At 37.4% G+C, this 21,564-nt stretch overlaps 1 protein-coding gene across 2 annotated transcripts in view; it reads left to right on the forward strand.

The window, feature by feature from the left end:
• The window catches only part of RAB8B (RAB8B, member RAS oncogene family), a 28,152-nt gene extending 13,353 nt beyond the window's left edge, over positions 1-14,799 (forward strand). Inside the window, exons 2-9 of one of the 2 annotated variants that reach the window (XM_061999889.1) lie at positions 2,697-2,757; positions 3,889-3,949; positions 5,317-5,394; positions 6,694-6,783; positions 7,351-7,416; positions 10,050-10,100; positions 10,613-10,637; positions 13,076-14,799. In XM_061999889.1, coding sequence (XP_061855873.1) covers positions 2,697-2,757; positions 3,889-3,949; positions 5,317-5,394; positions 6,694-6,783; positions 7,351-7,416; positions 10,050-10,100; positions 10,613-10,637; positions 13,076-13,122 — 479 coding nt within the window. In that variant the 3' untranslated portion in view covers positions 13,123-14,799. Of the gene's footprint in view, positions 1-2,696; positions 2,758-3,888; positions 3,950-5,316; positions 5,395-6,693; positions 6,784-7,350; positions 7,417-10,049; positions 10,101-10,612 lie in introns of both variants that reach the window. The other variant, XM_061999888.1, reaches the window with a different exon arrangement.
• Positions 14,800-21,564: the final 6,765 nt, after the last annotated feature.

Raw genomic sequence — 21,564 nt, forward strand, 5'->3', positions numbered from 1 at the left:
TTTTTTTTGCTTACTGAAGAAAACAACACTGCACATTACACTTTTAAAACTGTGGAAGTTGTGGGATCCTTTGCAGTTGAACTTTCTGATTCACGAATTACTCATCTTTGTTAGACTGAAGTATCTTTTCAAACTTTTTGTACCAGTGTGTGACTGTGCAAAGTAAGAATTTATTAATAAAGGAAACTTTCTGTCAATAATTGCTTTTGACATGCTGTAATCATTGGAGTGTTTTATGTGGCATAATTTAAATGTAACTGTAACCAAAGCATTGCTCCTGCTTAGCCATGTAAGTGTTCTTGGCAGGAAGTGGTAGCACATGTCACCAGGCTTGCTCTATGAATGTTTGCAGCTCACCACTTCCTGTTACTGAAGTGAAAGAACAAAGGAAACACCAGTTTCTAGTTCATCTTAGCCTCTAAAGGTTGCAGTTGCATTTGTTCAGCTGTTAGTATCATAACATATATTATGGCCTTCCCTTTTATATTATTCTTTAGCTTTGACATTCATCTTTTTTTGAGCATTTTGGTGAAGTTCCTACTAGAAATGTTAAGTTCTGACAAGATTTTTCTTTTTTGGTGCAGATTCTGAATTTTACAGGTGATCAAAGCAATGGTTCTATATATCATTTTGGTGTCATGAGGGAAGTGACTGCAAGAAACCAGTCTGCGCAAGGCATGGATTGGTGCACAAAGATATCAAACTGCAGTGTAACTGCCTAGTCAATATCTAACAAGCTTTCTCAGAAAACTATGCCTACAAGTGTCTTTCACTGTTTTTGCTGATGTCTTGGCTTCAGTAGTTCACAGTACATACATAACTACCTTTAAATCACAGTAGTCTCTGAACCTAGTTTTCCTGGTAGTTGTTAGAATTAATTCTAAGTCTTCAGGTGTAGACACGAAGGAGCTTTTAAAATTGATTTAATTTGCTGTTGTCCATGACACAATACTCTTTCCAGAAAATCTGTATTTATGCTTTATGATCTTTGAGGCCAAAAGAAAAATGAGCAAAAGCTATTTGTTTTCAGACCTGAATGCAATTACCTGTGATTTCTGCACGTGTTGCATCTAGTTAGGAGAAAAACCTTTAAAGTAAAGGAGACCAAAAAACACTATTAAATGTGAAATGGAAACATTTGCCAAACTTTTGTTACATGTAAGGACTTTTTTAGAGTACACATCATTATTATGTCATTTTTAGAAGCATGTGAATTAATGAAAGTACTTTTTGCCTGTAAATCTACTAGTGGGAATCTTGAGAAATTGCAATTGTAGCAGTAGTCATAGCATTTTAAATTAATGCAATTAACTTCATATATTGTGAAAAGTGCTGATGTGATACTCCTGCTCATAATTTGTATTCTAACTAATGAGCTAAAGTACATATCCACAGCACATCAAGATTAAGTAGCTGAAAATTGGTAATTCCAGTATATTCAAATATTAATATCACATGCAAGAAGAATGAAAGTCAAATAGCTAATGAATGTCCTTATTTCAGATTCAAATGCTACTGCAGTATACTAAAAAATCCCATAGGTTCCTGTTTAAGTGATGAATCACTTCTTAAAGCTAGAAACAGCATTTTCTCAAATAAGATAGTCTTGATAATTGTCACTGAAATTACATCCAAAGAGAGAAGAAATTAAATAAAATAACCTTACACACACCCTCCCTCTCATTCTTTTACTAACTATGACTAAATACCAAGTAACTATTTAAGATCAGTGAAGAAAAAGATAAGATTTTAGCTTCAAAACAGATCAGGGGGTTATATGAGGGTGGCTGTCCCAGAATTCAAAAATCTGACAGTGGGACTTAGGCAGTCTCAGTTTGAGTTATGCTATAGTACAGGTTTAGAGACACAAAAGTTAATAGTGCAGGGTTAAAGCTAGTCTGTTTGGAAATCTTGGCTTTAATTCATAGATCCATTTGATTCCTCTAAACCTTAGAAGACATTAAGTCCTTCTATTTTTTTTTTTTTTTAATCCATATCTTTAAATATGTCTTCAAAATTTCAGAACTAGTGGGTGCTGTGTGGAAGTGTAAGGGGGATGAGGTGGATGGGAAGATGGGAAGTGTTTTCTTAATACCTTTTGGAGCTTCCTAGAAAATCTAAGTTACTACCAAAGTGGTGATCTATGTCTTTATCTGTGGTCTACTTCAGCTGCCTTCAGAAACTCTGTACAGCTTTTATATCCTGTGATGCTTTATCTGTTACTTGGATATGTGATTAGATTGCATTAAACATCACTTTTTAAAAGTGGATGCTAGTTTTGAAAAGGAAGTAAGGGGTCATAGTATGTATTTTTCCTCATGGACAGCATTGATTCTGGGGAATTGACTTGAATTGCAGGGACTAGTCAAAAGTTACAAAAACTACATATTGCATCTGTTGACCTTATCAGGATAAAGTAGAAAGTTTTTGAGATTAAATTTTCCTTTCATAATCTTGATTAATGCTAGTAATGAGTCTGGGTTTGGTCTGTTTTCAGAGCACAGAATAATTTACCCTTGACATGTTGGATGCAGCTGAAAACCTTTGTGCATCCTCAGCACTTCGTAATGTTTGGAAGCAGTGACAACTTAAGAATAATTATTTTGCCTAAGTTTGCTCTTACCAAATTGTCAAAAAGAAACTGAACACTTCCTTTTCATTTATTGCAAAACTTAGTGTATCCCTTTCTCTGGCAGGAATTGACTTCAAGATCAGAACAATAGAATTAGATGGAAAGAAAATCAAGCTACAAATATGGTAAGTAATCCAAAGTACTGTAAGTTTTCAGTGAGGATTGTATTAATCGTCATAGCTTTTGAGGCTTGGGGTACCAAAAGTTTTGTACCTTTTATTCCTTGACTGTCCATAAGATTTGTGCTTTCTTCGGTCTTGTTCTTGGAGTAGTTTTGCTTGAGTAACACAAGAAACAGCCTGTTCACATGCAAATGTTACAGTAGCTTCCCATTTTATCAAAAGCTGTCCTCTTAAATGCTCTTTTTTAGCTATACTGTGTGAAAAGGAAATCTTAACACCAGAGCTGTAAACTAAGATGTGCAACCTAATAATGTAATAGTTTCTGATACTTTGATACGTAGCTGTACTCAGAGGGGAAAAGGTGAGTGATAATGCTCCCACTCCTTGCATAGTGGGTTAGTAGAGATGAGTCTCCTGATAGCAGCAGGTGAGTATTTTTGGAGTAGCATTATTACCCATGCCAAACTGCTTAAGTACTCTGGTGAATATAGGGCTCATGTTGATTTCTCAAGTTCTAGCAAAGATAGTTGTGATACTAACATGCAGGCCAGCATTCTTGTGACTAAGGAAGTGAAGTGCCAGAATTGGTACAAATATTCTGTATAAGTAAAAAAACTGGTTTTGGTCAGGCCTTTGGGGTTCTGCTCCCCCTAGGTGTGACTGGTAGCCAAACACTTTGGTCATCTTGTTCACTTACAGGATACTGCTTTGAAGTCATCTAAGATAAATATTAGCACACTAAGGTATAGTGGCTGACTTCAATAGCCAACTGTGTGAGAAGATGCACTTTCCTAACATATTTCACTGATGCATGTTTTAATTTTTGTTCAATGCTGGACTCAAATGCATCAGAGCTGCATCTACAGGCTGTGTAGTGCAGAGTTTTATTGTTTTTATGACAACTTAAATGCTTTTGTGCCATATTTATGGAGCTGTTATAACCACTGATATAAAGAGGATAGCTTGAGGACAAGGAAGATGGTGAGAGGTTAAGAAACTTGTGTAAACAGCTTCTACATGGTATTTTTTCTTAATGAGTATCAATACATTGTTACTCAGTTTAAAAAGATATCTCTAAGTACAAAAGAGTGTAAAGATCACCTCCAACAAATACTCATTTTCGCTGAATTTTAGGGATACAGCAGGCCAGGAGAGGTTCCGCACAATTACGACAGCTTACTACAGAGGAGCCATGGTGAGTACTCTCACTTCAGAAAAACGCTAGGCACAACTAGTGTAACTGGTTTGCTCTTTGAAAGGTTACACCATATAAGTCTTTAGCTGAAGAATTGGATAATTGTCACTTTGGAGGTGGGGAATAAAATTTGTGGTTTGACTGGAGGCTTTTTGTTTTGTGGGTTTTTTTTATTTTCATTTTTTAAACCTACTGGTACTTTGTCTAGTCCTGTTTTTGTGACAAAATTTCAAGACCTATTGTCTCTTAATGGAATTAAAATTCTACAGATTATAATAAGAAGCCAGTTGCCAAGCTTTAATCAGACTTTTTTTTTTAATGCAGTCAACCCCTTAATATTTAAAATGTTTGAAAAATAGGTCATGAATTATTTTAATATTAAAAGTCTGTTTCACTAAATTACTTTTCCTTCAGCCAGTAGAGAATGCAAAATCTGGGCTACAAATACAGTCTACAGTCCTACAAAAGCTACTGTTATTTTTTTCCTCCATTGAGAATGACTGACCTAGAGCCTTCAGTCTTTGTGGTACAACTGCTTGTAATGGTTCTTAATGTAGTGATTTGAGATACTTTATGTTGGGACACTGTTAATTTCAACTTGCTGATCACTAGGTGTGCTGCTACTGCAGGTTCTTACACTTTGTATGAACAGGTCTGTTCCATACATAGTCTGGCTTTGGGTCCAAACAACTCCACTGTTAAAAAACACAGATGGGAAGAAAGAGTAATTGGTTGTGACTCTGTTAGAGCTTCCCTACTTAGAAAGGTTTTGGCATTGACATGGTCTTCTCCCCACCTCCCAGTCAGTTTTCTTTGTTCTACAAAGAATGACTGGAAAGGCAATAAGGAATGGAGGTCAATCTGGCAATCTGTCCTTAATGCATCTGTTGGGTGGTTTCCCATGCTTTGCTAATTGTTGAGAGCCCATGCTAGTGTATGTACATAGCTGTCTGAAGGAGCTAAAGCCTCTGGGAGAGCACTTTGTGTCAGCTTTGCTCTAAGTATTTACTGCCCTGGCAGATTGGATCTCACAGGTTTGTCATCTTTGACTGCTTAAAGGTTCTGCTTCTAAAATTGACTTTAAAAATCCTGGTTGCTGTTGTAGTAGAGTTTCTAAACTTTTCCTGACTGTAGGCTAATAATTTAAACGTCATATAGGTCATGTGTTTGACCTTAAACAGCAGCAAAATATGTTAAATAGTAATATTTGAGTAAATTCTCAGCAATGGCATAATGCTTTGAGAAAGGATTATAGGTGCTTAAGTAGTATGTTGAATTTCTAGCAAGTTTGATCAAACCAAAGGCATACATCAAAAGTCAACCAATACTGTGAGCTTGTCTAACTAGATTTTCCTGATTTTATTTAGGGAATTATGCTGGTGTATGACATCACAAATGAAAAGTCTTTTGACAACATTAAAAACTGGATAAGAAACATAGAGGAGGTAGGTGCTTTGGAAAGTACTTCTTACTCGTTCAACTAATTATCAAGTAATTACTTGCTTTCATTACAGCAGCCAACCCATATGGCCAATTTTAGACTGAGCAGTGAATGCAACGGTGATTATTAATGGCGAAATATCCCATTTATCTCAGAATAGAAGGTAGAAAAGTTTATAAATTAAGCATAAATTGTTTTGAAACTGCTCTTACTATTTGACTTTTCTTTTTTCACTTTTGGGTCTAAAGAATGGGAAGGAGCAAGATCTTAAGGTGTCTACCTTTCACTGAAATTATGACAGATCTATCTAAAGTCAGTTGTTATTCTGTTGTGTGTCTGAGAGATTTTTGATCTTTTTGTTTGGTCTTGGGTAAGATTCCTTCCTGCTACCTTATTGTAAGCACTGGCACAGGCTGCCCAGGGAACGTGCGGAGTCTCCTTCCTTGGAGGTCTTCAAGACCCGCCTGGACTCATTCTTGTGTGACCTGATCTAGGTTGACCTGCTCTGCAGGGGGGTTGGACTAGATGATCTCTAAACGTCCCTTCCAACCCTGCCATTCTATAGTTCTAAAGGTCCCTTCTAACCCCTACCATTCTATGATTTTAATGGGACATACTGTCAAGTAGGGATAGCTCCTTATGAAGTTAGAGGAGAAGGCTTAATGTCAATGAAGCTGTAGCTAGGTAACAGAACCTTACTGGTTTTCTCCTTTTTTTTTTTTTTTTCCTTAAACATAAAATCCATGGACTTTTTTTTAGTATTGTTCTTTAGCTCTTAAGCAAAATTTCTGTGTTAGTGACCAATTTGATCCAATAGTGACTGGGCCAGAAGAGTTTTCTTGTTGAAGTTCTCTAGCTGAAGTGATTATTGCTTAAAAATTCTTTTGTTAATAATCTACTTTAAAAATGCAAATATACCACATCATGATACTCCAACCAAATATCGCAGGTGTCCATGTGCCACTGAAGTAAAGATGGTACTGTTACATTTCCACAAGAGCCAAATGCCTGAGCATGTGCATAACCTGGTTCAGAGCTCATGGTACTGTATTTGATGTGTAGTAATATTCAGGCAAATTTTACCTATTTATTTACCTATATTTTTGACTATTGGCAAATTTCAACCTATTTTAATATTCAGTTATTAAATTACCCATGTCAAAAGTCAGTCTCTTTCTCAGTAATCCTTTCACATTAGGTAGCTTTTTAAAAACAAAATATTCAGTTGTGGATGAGTTTGACACTAGAATCTTTTAAATAATGATGCACTTTGTTGGTGAGAGATTACTTTTTTTTCTTTCAGCATGCCTCTTCAGATGTAGAAAGAATGATCCTGGGCAACAAATGTGATATGAATGAAAAAAGACAAGTCTCGAAAGAAAAAGGGGAGAAGGTAATTTTTCGTGACTTACCTTCTTTAGATGCCTATGTTTCTTAGGATTTTGGCTGAGGGGATAAGTATTTGGTATGTTTTAGGCATATGAGAGATAATGGGCTCAAACCTCTTGTTTCAAAAACTTTTATGTAATGTAGGATGACAGATTGAGTTGAGGTTTGTTTTGTTTTTAAATAACACTTGTCATCAAGTTTGAATAAACTTAATGATGCTGTTGGCTTGAGAGGAAGATACTGTAAAGAATGTTACTATAGCATGAAGTATTCTAAATCTCAATATAAAGCTTTGTATATAGTTTGATCATGTTTTACTCAATTCACCATGGTGGTTACTTATTCCTGTCGTTATCATTATTACTTAAGCTTAAATAATTAGTTGGTGTGAAGAACAAACAGGCAAGTAAGAATACTATAAAATCTATTATGTACACAACTAAAGTAGAAATGAAGATAGTTTGGTTTTGTTTTTAAAGCTTAACGCAACATACAGCATCTACAGTGTTATATACTTCTGTGAAACATTCCTTTTACAAAGGAACTTCAAAAACTTTAACTTCTCTTCCAGTTAGCAATTGATTATGGAATCAAATTTTTGGAGACAAGTGCAAAATCCAGCATAAATGTGGAAGAGGTAAGAGATTGGTGTTACGCTTAGCTATGTTTATTGAACTACTACTGTGGAGACATGTTTCATGATCTGCTGGACTTTCTGACGTGATCTGGGGCCTGAAGTTCCAGCTGTGCTCCTGGGATCTCCAGTGTTGTTACATGTTTGGAGAGGCACTGTAAAATCAGCGATTCTTGTTTTCTGGTCATGTCTGGAATTGTTTTTCAGATGAGTATTAAGAGTCGTTTACTGTTATTTTAGATTTTAGACTTCTGTGTCTTGCTATTTAAATCACTATAATTAGTTAAATACTGTTGGACAGATAATAGGTGTAACACTAGAACAATGCTTTGTACTGGTAATTGGATTCAAGATTCTCTACTTTCAGAATTACATGCTACTGTGTCAAGGAGCCTTCAGGTTACTGCTAAATACATGCTACGCGGATGAGGCTGAAGATTTGTATATTAACCTGGAACGTCAGGACAGACTGTCATAAGCAGATATTAGAGGAGAAAAAAGACTTAAAATTATCTATAGACTTGCAATCTGTTTTCCCAAAAATAAATTTTGTGCTAAAACTACAAGATTCCTATTTATAACAGCATAGGGAAATAGAATTGGAAGGAAGAGTAGTTCATCTCCAGTCTATCTTACCATAAATCATTCTTATCACCTCAGGGAGGGTGGAGGAAGGATCTTAACTCTATGAAAAGTGGACAAGAAAATAATATGATATCAAGAAACAGTTACATTAAGATTCATTAATTCAGATAAGGCAGACTTGTTCTAGAATGTTGTTCCTGTACCTAATAATTCAAAGGCTATTCCATGTGGATTGATGAGATTAAAGGATTTTCAGAAGTCTTTCAGAAGTCACCATGTGCTTAATTCAGGTCATGCATTTAACAAAATAACTAGAAACTAAAGAGATAGTTAACATGACTGATGCTGTGCCAGCCAAGCTTTTTTTTCTGATTGCAATATGATTGTTGTATCATGTAGTTAGAATGGACTTATTTGCATTATGCTGCATCTGGAGTAGTGCTTGACCTGATTCTTAGTGTCTTTATGATTCGTACAGCAGATAACAGAAGTGTGAACATTAGCAGCTGGTACCACTGGTGGAGAGCAATAGTTTCCTAATAATAAGCGTCTCTCTTCCTGTTAGTTCCTCCTGGTGGTTGACTTGCTCTTTTGTGGCATGACTACAATTTCATTTTAACTCTAGTAGGTCATAAAATGTACATTAGTTTGTGCTTACTCCAAATGACTATTGGCTATTTCAGTATTTTTTTAATTGTTGCACAAACAGTAAAGAAAGCATTAAAAACCACATCTGGTTTAGACATTCAATGAGTAACAATTTAGTCTCCTTTCCACAAAATGCTTAACTCATGAGAGATGACCCAATCGTGATATTTTCGTGATCAGACGTGAATTAATTTTATTCATTGTGATTTTTTTTTTTTTTTTTTTTTTTTTTTTGCATTAAATGAGCTTCTGTCTTTGGTATATTCTAAACACAGTGAGAGGGGAAATGTTTACAGTTTTTTATACATTCTGGAACTTTTTGATATTTCTAGATAGCTTAAAATCTTGCTTTGCTCTGCTTCTGGAGAATTGCAGAGTGTTTCTGCTACAGAAGTTTTTGTTCCTTTATACATTAAAATCTGAGATACTGAGATTTGCCCAAAGTAGGTTATGGGTGGTTTGTTTGGGTTTTTTTTTCAGTAGGGATGTTGCAAGTGTAAATAGAATCATAGAATGGTAGGGATTGGAAGGGATCTCTAGAGATCTAGTCCAACCCCCCTGCAGAAGCAGGTTCACCTAGATCAGGTCACACAGCAACATGTCCAGGCAGGTCTTGAAGACCTCCAAGGAAGGAGACTCCACAACCCCCTGGGCAGCCTGTGCCAGGGCTCCCTCACCCTCATGGTGAAATCGTTTTTTCTTATGTTTAAGTCGAACTTTTTGTGTTCCAGCTTCATCCCATTACCCCTTGTCCTCTTGCTAGCTACGATAGAAAAAAAGGATGTCCCAACCTCCTGACATCCGTCCTTTAGATATTTGTAAATGTTAATAAGATCTCCCCTCAGTCTCCTCTAGACTAAACAGCCCCAGTTCCCGCAGCCTTTCCTCGTATGAAAGATGTTCCAGTCCCCCGATCATCATAATATAATATAGAATCAAATAACATCATAGCCCAGGAGCAAAACTTCTAGAAGACAAAAAGCAGACAAACCTTAATGTGAATTCCCAGACATGCCAATCTCAAACCTCTCTCTCTGTTTCTAGTTGCCATGCACAATACAGTTAGGGGGGAGGAAAACATGTTAGTGTATGCAGTATGTTCTTCAGCAACTTTTTTTTTTTTCCCCAAGAGATATGTGATGGTAAACTTTCTTCACTTGTTTCAAAGACTGCAGGGATGGAAGCTAAAAATAAGTTGTTGTTTTTTCCTAAAGCATGCTTATTGCAATTGTAAGTAAAATAGCTATTTTACGTAGAGTGCCTTGCAACTTCAAGTGTTAGCAGTGGTCTACAGAATACTGTATTGTTAATGTGTCTGACTTATCCAAATCTATATTGTCTTTAATGTGTCTTTTGACTAACTATTTTTTCTTTTTTTTTTTCTCCTTTCTACTCCTCACCAGGCATTTTTCATACTTGCACGGGATATTATGACAAAGCTCAACAGAAAAATGGTTTGTATTTCCAGTTGGCATCCAAACTAGATACGTTGAAATGACTACTGTAGGAATTGGCTCAGTAGTAACCCTACCAAAAACCTCCTGAGGATTATAATGGATGCTAGATCAGATTTGAGCAAACAGAACTTTATCCCACTTTATCACACATCAGCACGTAATTATCCTTTATTTTACATGAACGTGATCACTGAGCAGCTTGAGACTGAAGAGTTCTTTCAAAACATAACATTGTGATCCTTGCTTTTTTAAGTGTCCAATTTCGTAGGTGCTCCTTTAGCTAATACTTGAGATCTGGATTGTTGGATAAATGTTTTTTCTTAAAATAGGCAATTTTATTGAGTGATTAACAGATTCTGGGTAACTGAGAACTTGAGGAACTCAAGTTGCAGCAGATCTCTGCTTTGGTTATTGCTTTGCAAGGCAGGGAAAAGAGGAGGTTAACTAGCAAAGCTGGACTCTTTTTTTTTTTGTGTTTTATGATGTTGATTTTCTTTTTTCTCTTTCAGAATGACAACAGTTCATCAGGGGCAGGTGGGCCAGTAAAAATAACAGAAAACCGATCTAAGAAGAGCAGCTTCTTTCGATGCACGCTACTTTGATGAACTTCTAATGATAGACTGCAGCACACTTAGAACCTTTTCTGCTTCTTTGAAAGCACAGGGTCACAAAGCCTCAGAAATAATACCACCAAGCTGCTGCTGAGAGCTCCATTGAACGTAGACTGCGATACACAAAATACCAAGTGGATTTTGCTCACTAAGCCTATTGACCTGTCAGGCTCTTCTTTCTCAGATGCGGAAGCTATGAAGTGGAGACACAAATGCAAGAGTTAACTCGTGTTCTTTTTTTACTTTCTGTTTTATTGCTTGTTGCAAAAGCTGCTATGTTTCTTTTAACTTTGCACACCCATATTGGCCTCTTACTGCCTGTTACAGCACAATCTTACATTTGTATTTGCACAGTTTGACTTGTAAAAAAGATTCTGAACAGATTTGTGCAAGTTTTTCTTTCTCTTTTTAAACAAATTTCTTTTCAAGCAGAAGAGCCAGGCAAAAAATTAAGTCTTACTTCCATTATTTTCTGTGTTGTACACCTGTGGCCGTGACTTCAGTATGGATGCTGACTCTGTAGTGATGAGAATTACTGTAACAATTGGTGTTTAAGAATTTGTAGGGATTTTGTGTCTCGGATGCGCAAATCTGTTCATGCAGAAGCTATGGCTTCTATTCTGAATGTAGTATGTTGCTTTTCTTTCTTTACCAGGCTTAGCAGAGTTGTGTTTGGAATTGCCAGTCACAGGTCTGATTCACAGATGCACCTTTCAGTTGTTTGAATAAACAGTGTCTTTCCTCACTTCCCTTTGTTAGCTCACACTAGCTGCACCTTTTTTTGTTTCTGATGATGAAGTACACTCTGGAGTTGAAACCATCATCACAAATTAGCCTCATCACTATCACTTAAGTGACTTGTGGAAGCTGAATGCATGAGTTTTGAGTAACCTCTTTTTGGATTCATTTGTTCAGAGATGACTGCTTCTAAAGGTGACCTCCTTTTCTATTATAATTCTAAGGATCGTTTGTTAATGTTTCTAAGCATTGACCCTTGACATCAGGTGCCCAAAAACTAGCTTCCTGTACAGTTGCTATAGTTTCTGAGGTCCTGGCACTAAGGAAAGGGTCACATTAGGGCTATAATGTACTATTAGTTATACAGTTAATGCTGAATGTGTGAAGCCCTCTTTGATCTCTTTAAGCAGTTATTTTTTCATTCAAAATGGGTACAGTGACCTAGACTGTTAGAAGCAGAGTTGAAACGTAGTTGCCTTTTTTACTCAACTGAGTGTTGTGTAGTCTTTGTTCTACTACTTTTTTATCGTTTTCTGAAAGATTTCCTCAATGAGCAATTAAAACAGGTGCTTTAGTTCTGTTGATGTGCCAAACTTGGACCATTGTGAGCTTTAACTACAAGTTTGTGTCCAGCATGTTTGTTATTGGGGGATAGGTGCATTCTGTCACTGTCAAGGTTAAGGTCTGCTGTGCTTGCTTTTGCCTTACTACGTTTCCTAGAGTTGTAAGCAGTGAGTTTTTTGTTACCATGGAGAACAGCTTCATTTTGTGGAGTCAGGTACTGAATTTGTCATCTCTGGGTCTGTTGTAAATATTGGCCTGTTGTGTTTCAAAATAGTGTCAGACTGAAAGACTTGGTTTTAAAAGGTTTAACATGAGTTAGCTGGTTCCACAAAGTTGTAAGCAGTTGTCAGCCTGTCCCCATATGTAGTTGAACAGAAATAATCATTGTAACTAGATGGTGAATCTCATGAACTGCTGTTGCAGTGCTTAAAACAGAAAAATCTTCACGGCAATGAGGTTTAGTGAAGAGGAAAAAAAAAAAAAAGACAAAAAAGCAACCCTAACTGCCCCCTGTCCACCCTTGATGTTTTTCTTGGGCAGACTAAAGCAGTTATTTTTTCTGTATGGTTAAAAAAGTGCTTCTATACAGAAAGTGTTGTGACACCAATTATGAATGTTGTTTATTTTCAGTAGTTTACCTCTGACTTATTTGGTGTCGTAATACTTTGATTTTTATCTCAGGGGTTGTCTGCAAACCAAAACTGACATGTTCTGTGTTTGGCACCATTTACAGAATGCTTTTATTGTTTTTTCCTGTCTCCGCTGTGTAGTTAAATGTTCATTCAATATTAGTCTCCATGAACTTCCCTTTGAAAGAGCCTGTAAGTAGCAGAGTCTATGAAATGCTTCTTGAAGCAGCAGCAAATTGGGGTATCTGCTCTGTAAGGGGTAGGGGGGGGAGGAAAAAAAACTTGCTATTTTCTTACATTTAGCTGTGCTAAACTGTACATAAATGTGAGGTAAGACCATAGGAAATTCACTTTTTGCATGATAAAATAATGCAGTAAATATTTCACTTTGCTTAATGTTCATGTAAAGTTCATCTTTTTCTATTTGTAGAAGAATGTAATGCAATTTTGTTCCCTGCTGAAACTGAAGAATTCTAATTTCATGTGGTCTTATGGATAAGGTAAAATGCAGATTTCTCTCTTTCTTCATTGTTTTGCCCTCACCCCTCTTCTCCAGCAGTATTAAATGGCTGAGTGGCTGCACTTTATCTGTGTGCTAACTTCTGGTCAGTATAGACCTCTTTCTGTGTACAGTCTGCCTTGCCAGACATGGAAAAATGTGCTGTATCTTAGCGTGCAAATCAGCTGTATGTTTTAGTGGGAATTTTTTTAGCTATGTTTCCCTTCAGACAAGCGGGTGGTGATAAAAAGTATGTTCTGCCTACGCATCAGATGCTGGGTACTACAGGCTTTTCTGGTACCACTATGATGGATTTTGTGCAGTCTCTGTTGCTACTTTGCTCAAGACTATATAATCTAAATTTTGAAGGATTCTTAACTATACCTCAGTCAGCTAGTTAGTATTCTAATGTCCATTAGAATGAAAGTCATATAATTGTTACTCATTAAGCGGCAAATGTATTTCTGTTTTGTTCCAGAAATTGCCATTTACCTTTCAGGAAGGGCAAACATTTTGTGGTGGATTTCGATAAAACAAAAATGCTGCTTATGCTATGGAGTTTTAAGGAGTCTTTTCCTCAGCCCTATATCCGTGCACTGTATCTTAACCAATATTTTCTATGTGGTTTTAAAAAAAAAAAGCCAAACTGGTCTCAGTGCTTTGCAGTTTTAGCTCTCAGTCTGTGCTTGCCAAAACATGCACAAGAAGTTTCTGTTGAGTGTATGTAGAATATTTGATTTACTCACTGTCTTCTGGAAGTTCTGTTATTGCTAAAGTTTAAACCACTCTTCAAACTTAATGCAGCTCACTTTTTTTCTATTTGGGGGGACAGTCTCTAAAAAGCTAATTAACTGTAGTTATTCTTCCAGAAAAGTCCTTTTTCCCATTAGAAGTACCTTATACTAGTCTGCTACAAAGTCAAATGAATTAAGTGGATCATCTTCACAAGTGAATAAAAAGATTCTTGGCTATACATATCACATTAAAATATTGTGAATTGATTTGAAAGTACACGAATAATATGTAAAATGCATAAGCGTTATTTGTGAAAATGCATCTGTTATTTGATTATCTATTAATGTAACTGAAACTTTGCAATGTTAAACTTCTTAAGGATTGGTCTGTAGGTGATAATAGCTTTTTTTTCTCCTCCATTCACTGAATTGCTTATGCTATTCTCATTCTTATAAATAAAACTTGTATTTCTTCCTTCCACAAAAGCAGGATTTCCATTGGGTTTTCTTTCCTTGTTTTTGGTGAATTTAAGTATTTTAGTGCGTTCCTATGGCCTTACAAACATTTTTGCAAATAAAACTTCAATTACAGTTATTTTAATGCTATATAGCTACTAAATTCAGAATAAAAAATATAGTCCTTGAGAAAATGCTTAATTTTGAAATAGAAGTGTTCTACTGTGTGTGTTTAAGCACATTTTATCTCTGGTATAAAGGTGTAATGTGAAAAGCTCCTGCAGATAAAAGTGAACTTGTCATGTGGTTAACTTGTAAACCTAATCATTGTGTATTGATGTGTATAGACAAAAAAAACCAAACCCAACCCCTAACAAAAACTTGGCACTCCAGTGGTTTTATTATTCCATGTGAACTTTTTTACAACAATGTGTGTATTAAATAAAAGTTGCATAATGAAAAGTATTTGGAGCATTTTGTATGAAATATTGCCTGTAATTTTTATACAGTTGGCATTTCCAATTGTATTTTCAATACATTTGTTCTAGAAAGGTGTCCAGGTGAATTGCATCTGTAGAGCTTTGCTTAACTTCAGTGGCAAACCACACAGGTTTTTTTGTATGACTTTGCTTGTTCCTAAGCTTGACCGATCTTCAAATTTCTCCTAAAATACCCTCTAATCCTGTAGTGATTCCTGAAATCTGTTACTTCAGTGCTTCAGCTTCATAAGGAACCTTTATTTCCAGATGCTTAGTGTCATGATATATCTTTCCAAAGAAACTTCTGAGCAATGCCAGTAAAGATAGAAACACAAGCACCAAATTGAGAATTCCCTCCTTAAGCTGTTAACAATTTTCTTCTTTGCTGTTTTAAATCAGTGCTATATGAAAGGTATGACTCAAGTAACCTCAGGCAAAAATACAATGAACTAGTATAACAAATATTGTTAGTCCAGCTTCCTTCAACACTGAATATTGACAGAAATATTTGTTTATTATATAAGCAGTAGTTCCTGCCTTTCTAATTATTGTGGTTTGGCAGTAACTCACAATGGGTACAAAAATTAGTGACCCTAAGAATGGGTTTGTCTACCCAAGACACAAGATTAATTGTTGTGACATCCAAGTGCACACCCTAAGGAATAAATGGGAAAAACATGGATGACAACTAGCTTCTAAAGTTAGTGCTTCTTACATGTTCATCTAATGATCTGTATTGAGCTGAAAGTATGTGTTGTCTCTACCGTAAGCAAGAGAAAGCTGCATTCTTGTACACTTCATTATTTGTTGACGATGTTTTGGTTTGTTGTGGGTCTTTGGGTTTATTTGTGGGGTTTTTTTTCAGACTGCTTCTGGCAGACAAGTTTTCTGCTTTAGGACCAACTGTTTAAACATAATCTTGCAGGTCTGCTTGATTTGAACTGATCATAGGTGCTCAGCAGTCCTAAAATCACTTCAAGTGCTTCATTTCTCACAGTAGTGGCGCATATCTGCATCCCAATAAACACTTCAAATATATTTGCATTCTCTGTTTGCTCAAAGGCAATAGCAAGCATAACTGCTTAAAATGGTGACTTATTACAGTTCCTGGATCCATTTTTGGTTGTAGACTAGCAATTACTGTACAAATAGTGCGTATTTGTAGGTCAGAGGCAAGTTGTTGGTACACATGTAGAATATATCCAGCGTTTATAATCTGGTAAGTTACCTTTTTTCTAAATGAGTCTTTTTCCAATTTGATTGACAAGAAGCCCTTGAGATTGACAAGAGGACCTTTAGAATTCTTAACTATACCAAAGTCATCAATGTAATATCTCAAAATAATTTTCCTTTAGAAAGATTCTAGTCTTCAAGAGGTGCATAGATGAAGCTTTTCTGTTGCATAATGTTATTCCTGCCATCTAGAAATTTAAAGGACATGAAATAGTATGCAAAACATACTGTAGATAACTTCTAGTGCTGTAGGATGTTTTGAAGTTACCTTATTGTGTTCAGAAGATCACATCAGCAGTAAGCTTCTGTTGTGAACAAATGTTACATAAATTCCTCTGAGCACATATTTAGTACGTACTGTTCCTTCCATTTGTGAAATAAAGTTGTAAATTTAGAGCAGGATATAAGCGTCTTCATCCAGAATGAACATGTTTAATGAACTGTGTAAAGCATGTGTGAGTTTACAGTGGAGTACATTGTGCCGATTTCATAGTGAACAAGAATTCTGTAAATGTTACTTACTCTTTAAGTACCTTTCTTGACTTGATTATTGGGATCACTTACTGTAGTTGAGACTTCTCTGGAGTGATGAAGCAGAAGAGTGTGATACTGTGATGGGAACTGTGAGGCCTTGTTTTGTGTGAGGCAGTGGTCACAGATTGACAGCTTGAAAAAGGCTCATTTCTCAGGGCAATGTTACCTCTCTGCTCTCTAACTTTTCTGACTTTAACACCTTTACAGAAGAGCATAAGGTGATGCTGCTACTGTGACCATGCAGAAAAAGGCAAGCTCCAGAACAGCCAAGCTGTGACCTTTCTCAACTGCATATAGTCACAATTTGTGAGATTTCCTGTACTCTTTCATACTCCTTGGACCACTGGCCGTGTGCTCATCTCTAAAGAAAAGAGCATTAATATTTTATTAATAAAAAATAATAAATTAGCGTTAAAAATTGCACTTGTAGTTAATTGTCTTTTTTGAAGTTGAATGTTAAATTTTCAAGGATACCTGAAAGTCTTTACTTACCTTTTTTTGTTTTTTCCGGGCCCTGTCACAACTAACTAGCTCTGGTCAGTATTATTTTTCCAGGAAGCCTGAGCATACTTTGTCCAATGAGACCGAGCTCTAATGCTGCTAACCTCACTTCTGAGCTTTTTCAGCCTAAAGGCAAGGACTTTGTAAAACTCACTTTTATTCTCCGAGCCAATAAAATGCAGGAAAAAAGGCCACCCCCCATGTCTTAAAGACTGTAAGTAATTTTTGAGAGTAGCACTGGTAGATGTAGTTGCCCAGTGTGGGGATGCACAGTCCTTTAACGATACTGTTCGGTTAATGGGGAAGTGTGTGAGCCGTGTCCTAGTTAGCATACCCTGCTCCGTTATGCCGCAGCGACTGAGGAGAAAAAAAACACCGGCCAAGCACAAGGTAATCCCGGAATTGTTCTTCGGCCGGCCGTGCGCGTTGGTCGCAGCGGGCAGCCGCGCCCCGGGGCTCCTGCCCAGCAGCGCCCGCCGCCAGGGGCGCCCCGCCCGCAGGCCGCTGCCGCCGGGGGAGAGGCGGGGGCGGCCGGGCCTGGGGGCGACTCCGCTCCCCTCGCCCAGGGCCGCGCCCTGACGCGGGCTCCGTCTCGCCCAGCCCGGGGGGTGGGACGGTGATCTGCGATGGCCGCGGCAGCTCACTCAGGGCCCGAACTCTCCTCAAGGCGTTTCTGTAGGGCTGCGCTCTTGGGATTCCCTGCGGCCGCCGGTGCTTGGATGCCTTCGGGCGCATCTGCCGCAGAAAACTTGGCCTGGCGGAGTCCTGGAGAAAGGCCCCGCAGGCTTGGGCGGCCTTCAGAGACCTGCGGCCGAGCCCCTCACATGCATCCTCGGGACCTGCGCCCATTCACCATCCCACCCCTGAGTCACACTCCTGGGGCAAAGCACTGGGGATGGCAGGCACAGGCCGAGCGTGGGGCACCGTGCCGCAGTGTTTGGGGGTAGTGAAGCAGGGATCTCTGTGTGGCAGTGGCGGAGGTTTGGTTACTTCTGGAGCTTTCGCGAGGAAGCTCCCGGTGCTACATGACAGCAATATGGACAGGTGGATGAGCACTTGGAGTGCTGGGACACACAGCCTCTGCCCTGCTGCAGCTCCCGTGTGGGGCTGGCTTCTCTGCAGAGGTTCCCAATGTGTCACTCTGAAGGCTTTGCCCTGAGTCCTGCTGCAAGCAGTCCAATTCTTGGCCTGCTTGGGCTTACTCTGGCTCTGCTGTTTGGATGGGCCCTCCATTTTCATATGCACTTTTTAATTCATTGCAAGATACTGTTGTTACATTTTTGGTGCCTGGAAGGTATTCCCAAGAACCGAGGCTATTAGGAAACAGACTCTACCAAAAGTGTTTTCAGAAGCTGGTCCTGGATTTCTGTATATTCTCACGGATTGTAATTAGCCTCTTCCTTTGTCTTCAGTAGTAATGTAGTTTGCATGAATGAGTGGAGTTAACTTTTTTAACCACCCTGTCCACATCAGAGATGAAAATGCTAATTTAGATTTTCTTAAATGGGTTTTTATGTCATAGGAAATACAATCTTCTTTAGTGTTTATTTATTTTGTGATATTTACTTTGCAGTTCTTTAACTGAATTATTTGCCTCATGGAGTTCTGTATTAGAAATTGTAGATGATAGTGGAAAATGGAATCTGAATAACAATTCTTTGGGGTCCCCCCCCAACTTCTTTCATTCAAAGACTTTCATCTGGTTGGTCTCCCCACTGCTTTCTTCCTTCGTGTGGTTTGCTGCTCTGCAAATTGGTAGCTATTAAGCATCAGTGTGGAAAAAGTACTGATCTCTGGTGTGGTGTTTTCTGTTCTACCCCAGAAACTATTCTGCTTTACCTGTGACAGACTTTTGAAGAAAATCTTGTAATACTTACCATTCTGGAGGTTTCTTAGGTGTGAAATCATACTGGACAGATAGCTAAAAGTATTCAATATCTTCAGTTCACTTGTGGCAGCATCCTTTCGCAAGAGAGAGATTTAATAGTAGAAAAGAAAATGATTGCAGCCTTAAATAGTGAAACTTCAGAACTTTAATTTTTAAATTTGGGTCTATGATCCAAATTGGAGATCAAATACAGCGAATAGGGTTGGCCCTCTTGGAAAGGAAGATAATTTAAACCAAAGTGGTTTACATTTCATTTATCATGGTTCTTAATTAAAAGTTAGTTAGAGCAAACTGCCTTTTAACCACGTATTTGGAAGTTTTCTTCAGTTATTGTTACTACTGCCAGCCAGTTTTCTTCAACTGATAACACTGCACCTTTTTCTGTTAAGATCAAAGTGATTAAATGCTAATAAACTTTCCAAAGAATATTTTGCTTAAGGATATAGAATGAAATACTCAATGTGACCTTTAGAAGTGGGCTTTTTTTTCCCTTTTATTTAAATTCAGTCTAAATGGGAACACAAAATTAATAGGTAAGTTTTCTGAGAAGTGAGATGCAGTATCATCGCCTTTAACATCATGTTGTCTTATGACTGCTTTGTAAAAGGTCAGGTGAGTGACTGTAGTTGAGTGCAAAAGTGACAGCTTGCTTCACTGACCTCCAATTGCATACCTGACATTCTGTGATACTACCCTTATCCTGTAATTACCCTTTTATGACAGAAGGGTAATCTTTAATATCTCCAACAGTAAATGTCCTTTATGGGTAGCTTCTTACAATTCAGGTGGCATATGCAAAATGGCAATGAGGTTGTTTCGGCCAGTCATCTTTTAAGGGACTGGTTTCGTATATTAAGGCAAGAGAAAAAGGTATTAATTTTATTTCCAATTTTCAAATAATGAGTGAAAACTCTGATGTGTATTCCAAAAATCTTTCCAAATTGTCTTGCGTTGGGTGACCAGCACTAATTTTGATTAGTGCATATTTCTCCATATCAATGAATTCCCGATTCCACTGGACTTTTCACAGCTGACAGACAGATGTGCATGTCTGGTGTAGAGGCTTTATTATGTCTGTAGCATGCAAAGAAATAACAAGTCAGTCAGAGTGCCTTAAGCATTACCTGTGCAACTAAGATGATAACTATGATAACTATGCCAATTAATTGATGACATTAGTAATGTATAATCAAAGATTGAGCCATAGAGGTGCCTGAGATGGTCAGCACCTCTGCATGTTGAACTATCTTTGTGTGTTTGCCATTGAATATTTTTAAGTGATGCTACCTATTAGTAAAAATTCTCTGTGCTTCTGATTTTCAGTTGGTCACCAAAGACTCCCTGCACCCTGATAATATACTACCATGCTCACTATATTTCACTAATTCAAGATGTAAAGGTTCATGCTCTCTCTGTTTTTAAAGATGTCAAATACTTAAGTGCCTCTTGAAAGACTCCACAGCAAATATGTAATTCTTGATCTAGGACAGGGGTTTCCAACACGTGAGCTCATCCTCCCCTGCAGAGATCCACCTACATCAAAAGCCAGGTTTGGAACATATACAAGTTTTCCTGTGAAATTTTCTGCTACTTTAAGACATGCAGGGTCCTAAAATTTACATGTTACTGAACTCCCTTATTACTAGGCATTAAGTAGTAGAAAGTATCTTTTTTCCTTTTCATTTTAGGGAGCAGTTTAAGCTATCTCTTTTTAATTATGTAACTGACTCAGTGGGTGAACGTTAGCTTATCAGAAGTTCAGTGAAACCTACTTAAAGGCAAAATACCGTAACAACTACTCCTAAAAAGGCATATTTATTCGTGTATTCTCTTTGACTTATTTGCATGCCTTTTCCTTCAGGGTATTCATACAAAATTTTTTAATCAGAAGATCTTTTAACATGTCTTTTTCTTATTTTACTGCCTTTTAATGACCAGGAACATCTGTTGTTTTAGTTGCATGACTTTATCTGTAGCTGAGATTGGAAAAGTTACCATTTCACAGAATCACAGAATGGTAGGAGTTGGAAGGGACCTCTCATTTCAAAAAAGAGTCTGGGGACTTCTACTTTGTTTTTCTCTGTGATGATTAAAACAAGTGACAATTGATTTTTATAAATAATACTCCCATATATTTGCAAATACAAGTGTTTTATAAATCACATTTTGAAAATCATATGGGTTTTCAAAAAAGTTAAAGTCAGCTCTGCAAGGTGTTCTCAAGAGACTGATTACAGGAGTCCCATTTTGACTGTGTGTCATCTGAAAACCATTCTTACTGGCAGAAATTTCGGCTTGAACCCAAATCACTTTTGACAGAGGAAGAGCAGTCTGTTCAAATACACGTTTCTGTGCTCTGCTAAAGCTAAAATGGGGATCTGTGTGCTGAAGCGGTTCATAAAAATAGAGAAATAATTTGATCTCAGCCAGCTGCATATGTTGAAGTTAGTGGATAAAATTAAATTGTTTGACCCAGTACATGTTCAAACCAGAAAGCATTTCATCCATATGTTCTTGGAATATACCTGTAGCAGCTTGTAGTAGCTTGCTCTTCTGTGATTTCCCTAATAAGTTTCTTTTCATTTGTTCTTGCTG

This window comes from Colius striatus, chromosome 7 (genome assembly GCF_028858725.1).
Source record: "Colius striatus isolate bColStr4 chromosome 7, bColStr4.1.hap1, whole genome shotgun sequence".
NCBI classification, from domain to species: domain Eukaryota; kingdom Metazoa; phylum Chordata; class Aves; order Coliiformes; family Coliidae; genus Colius; species Colius striatus.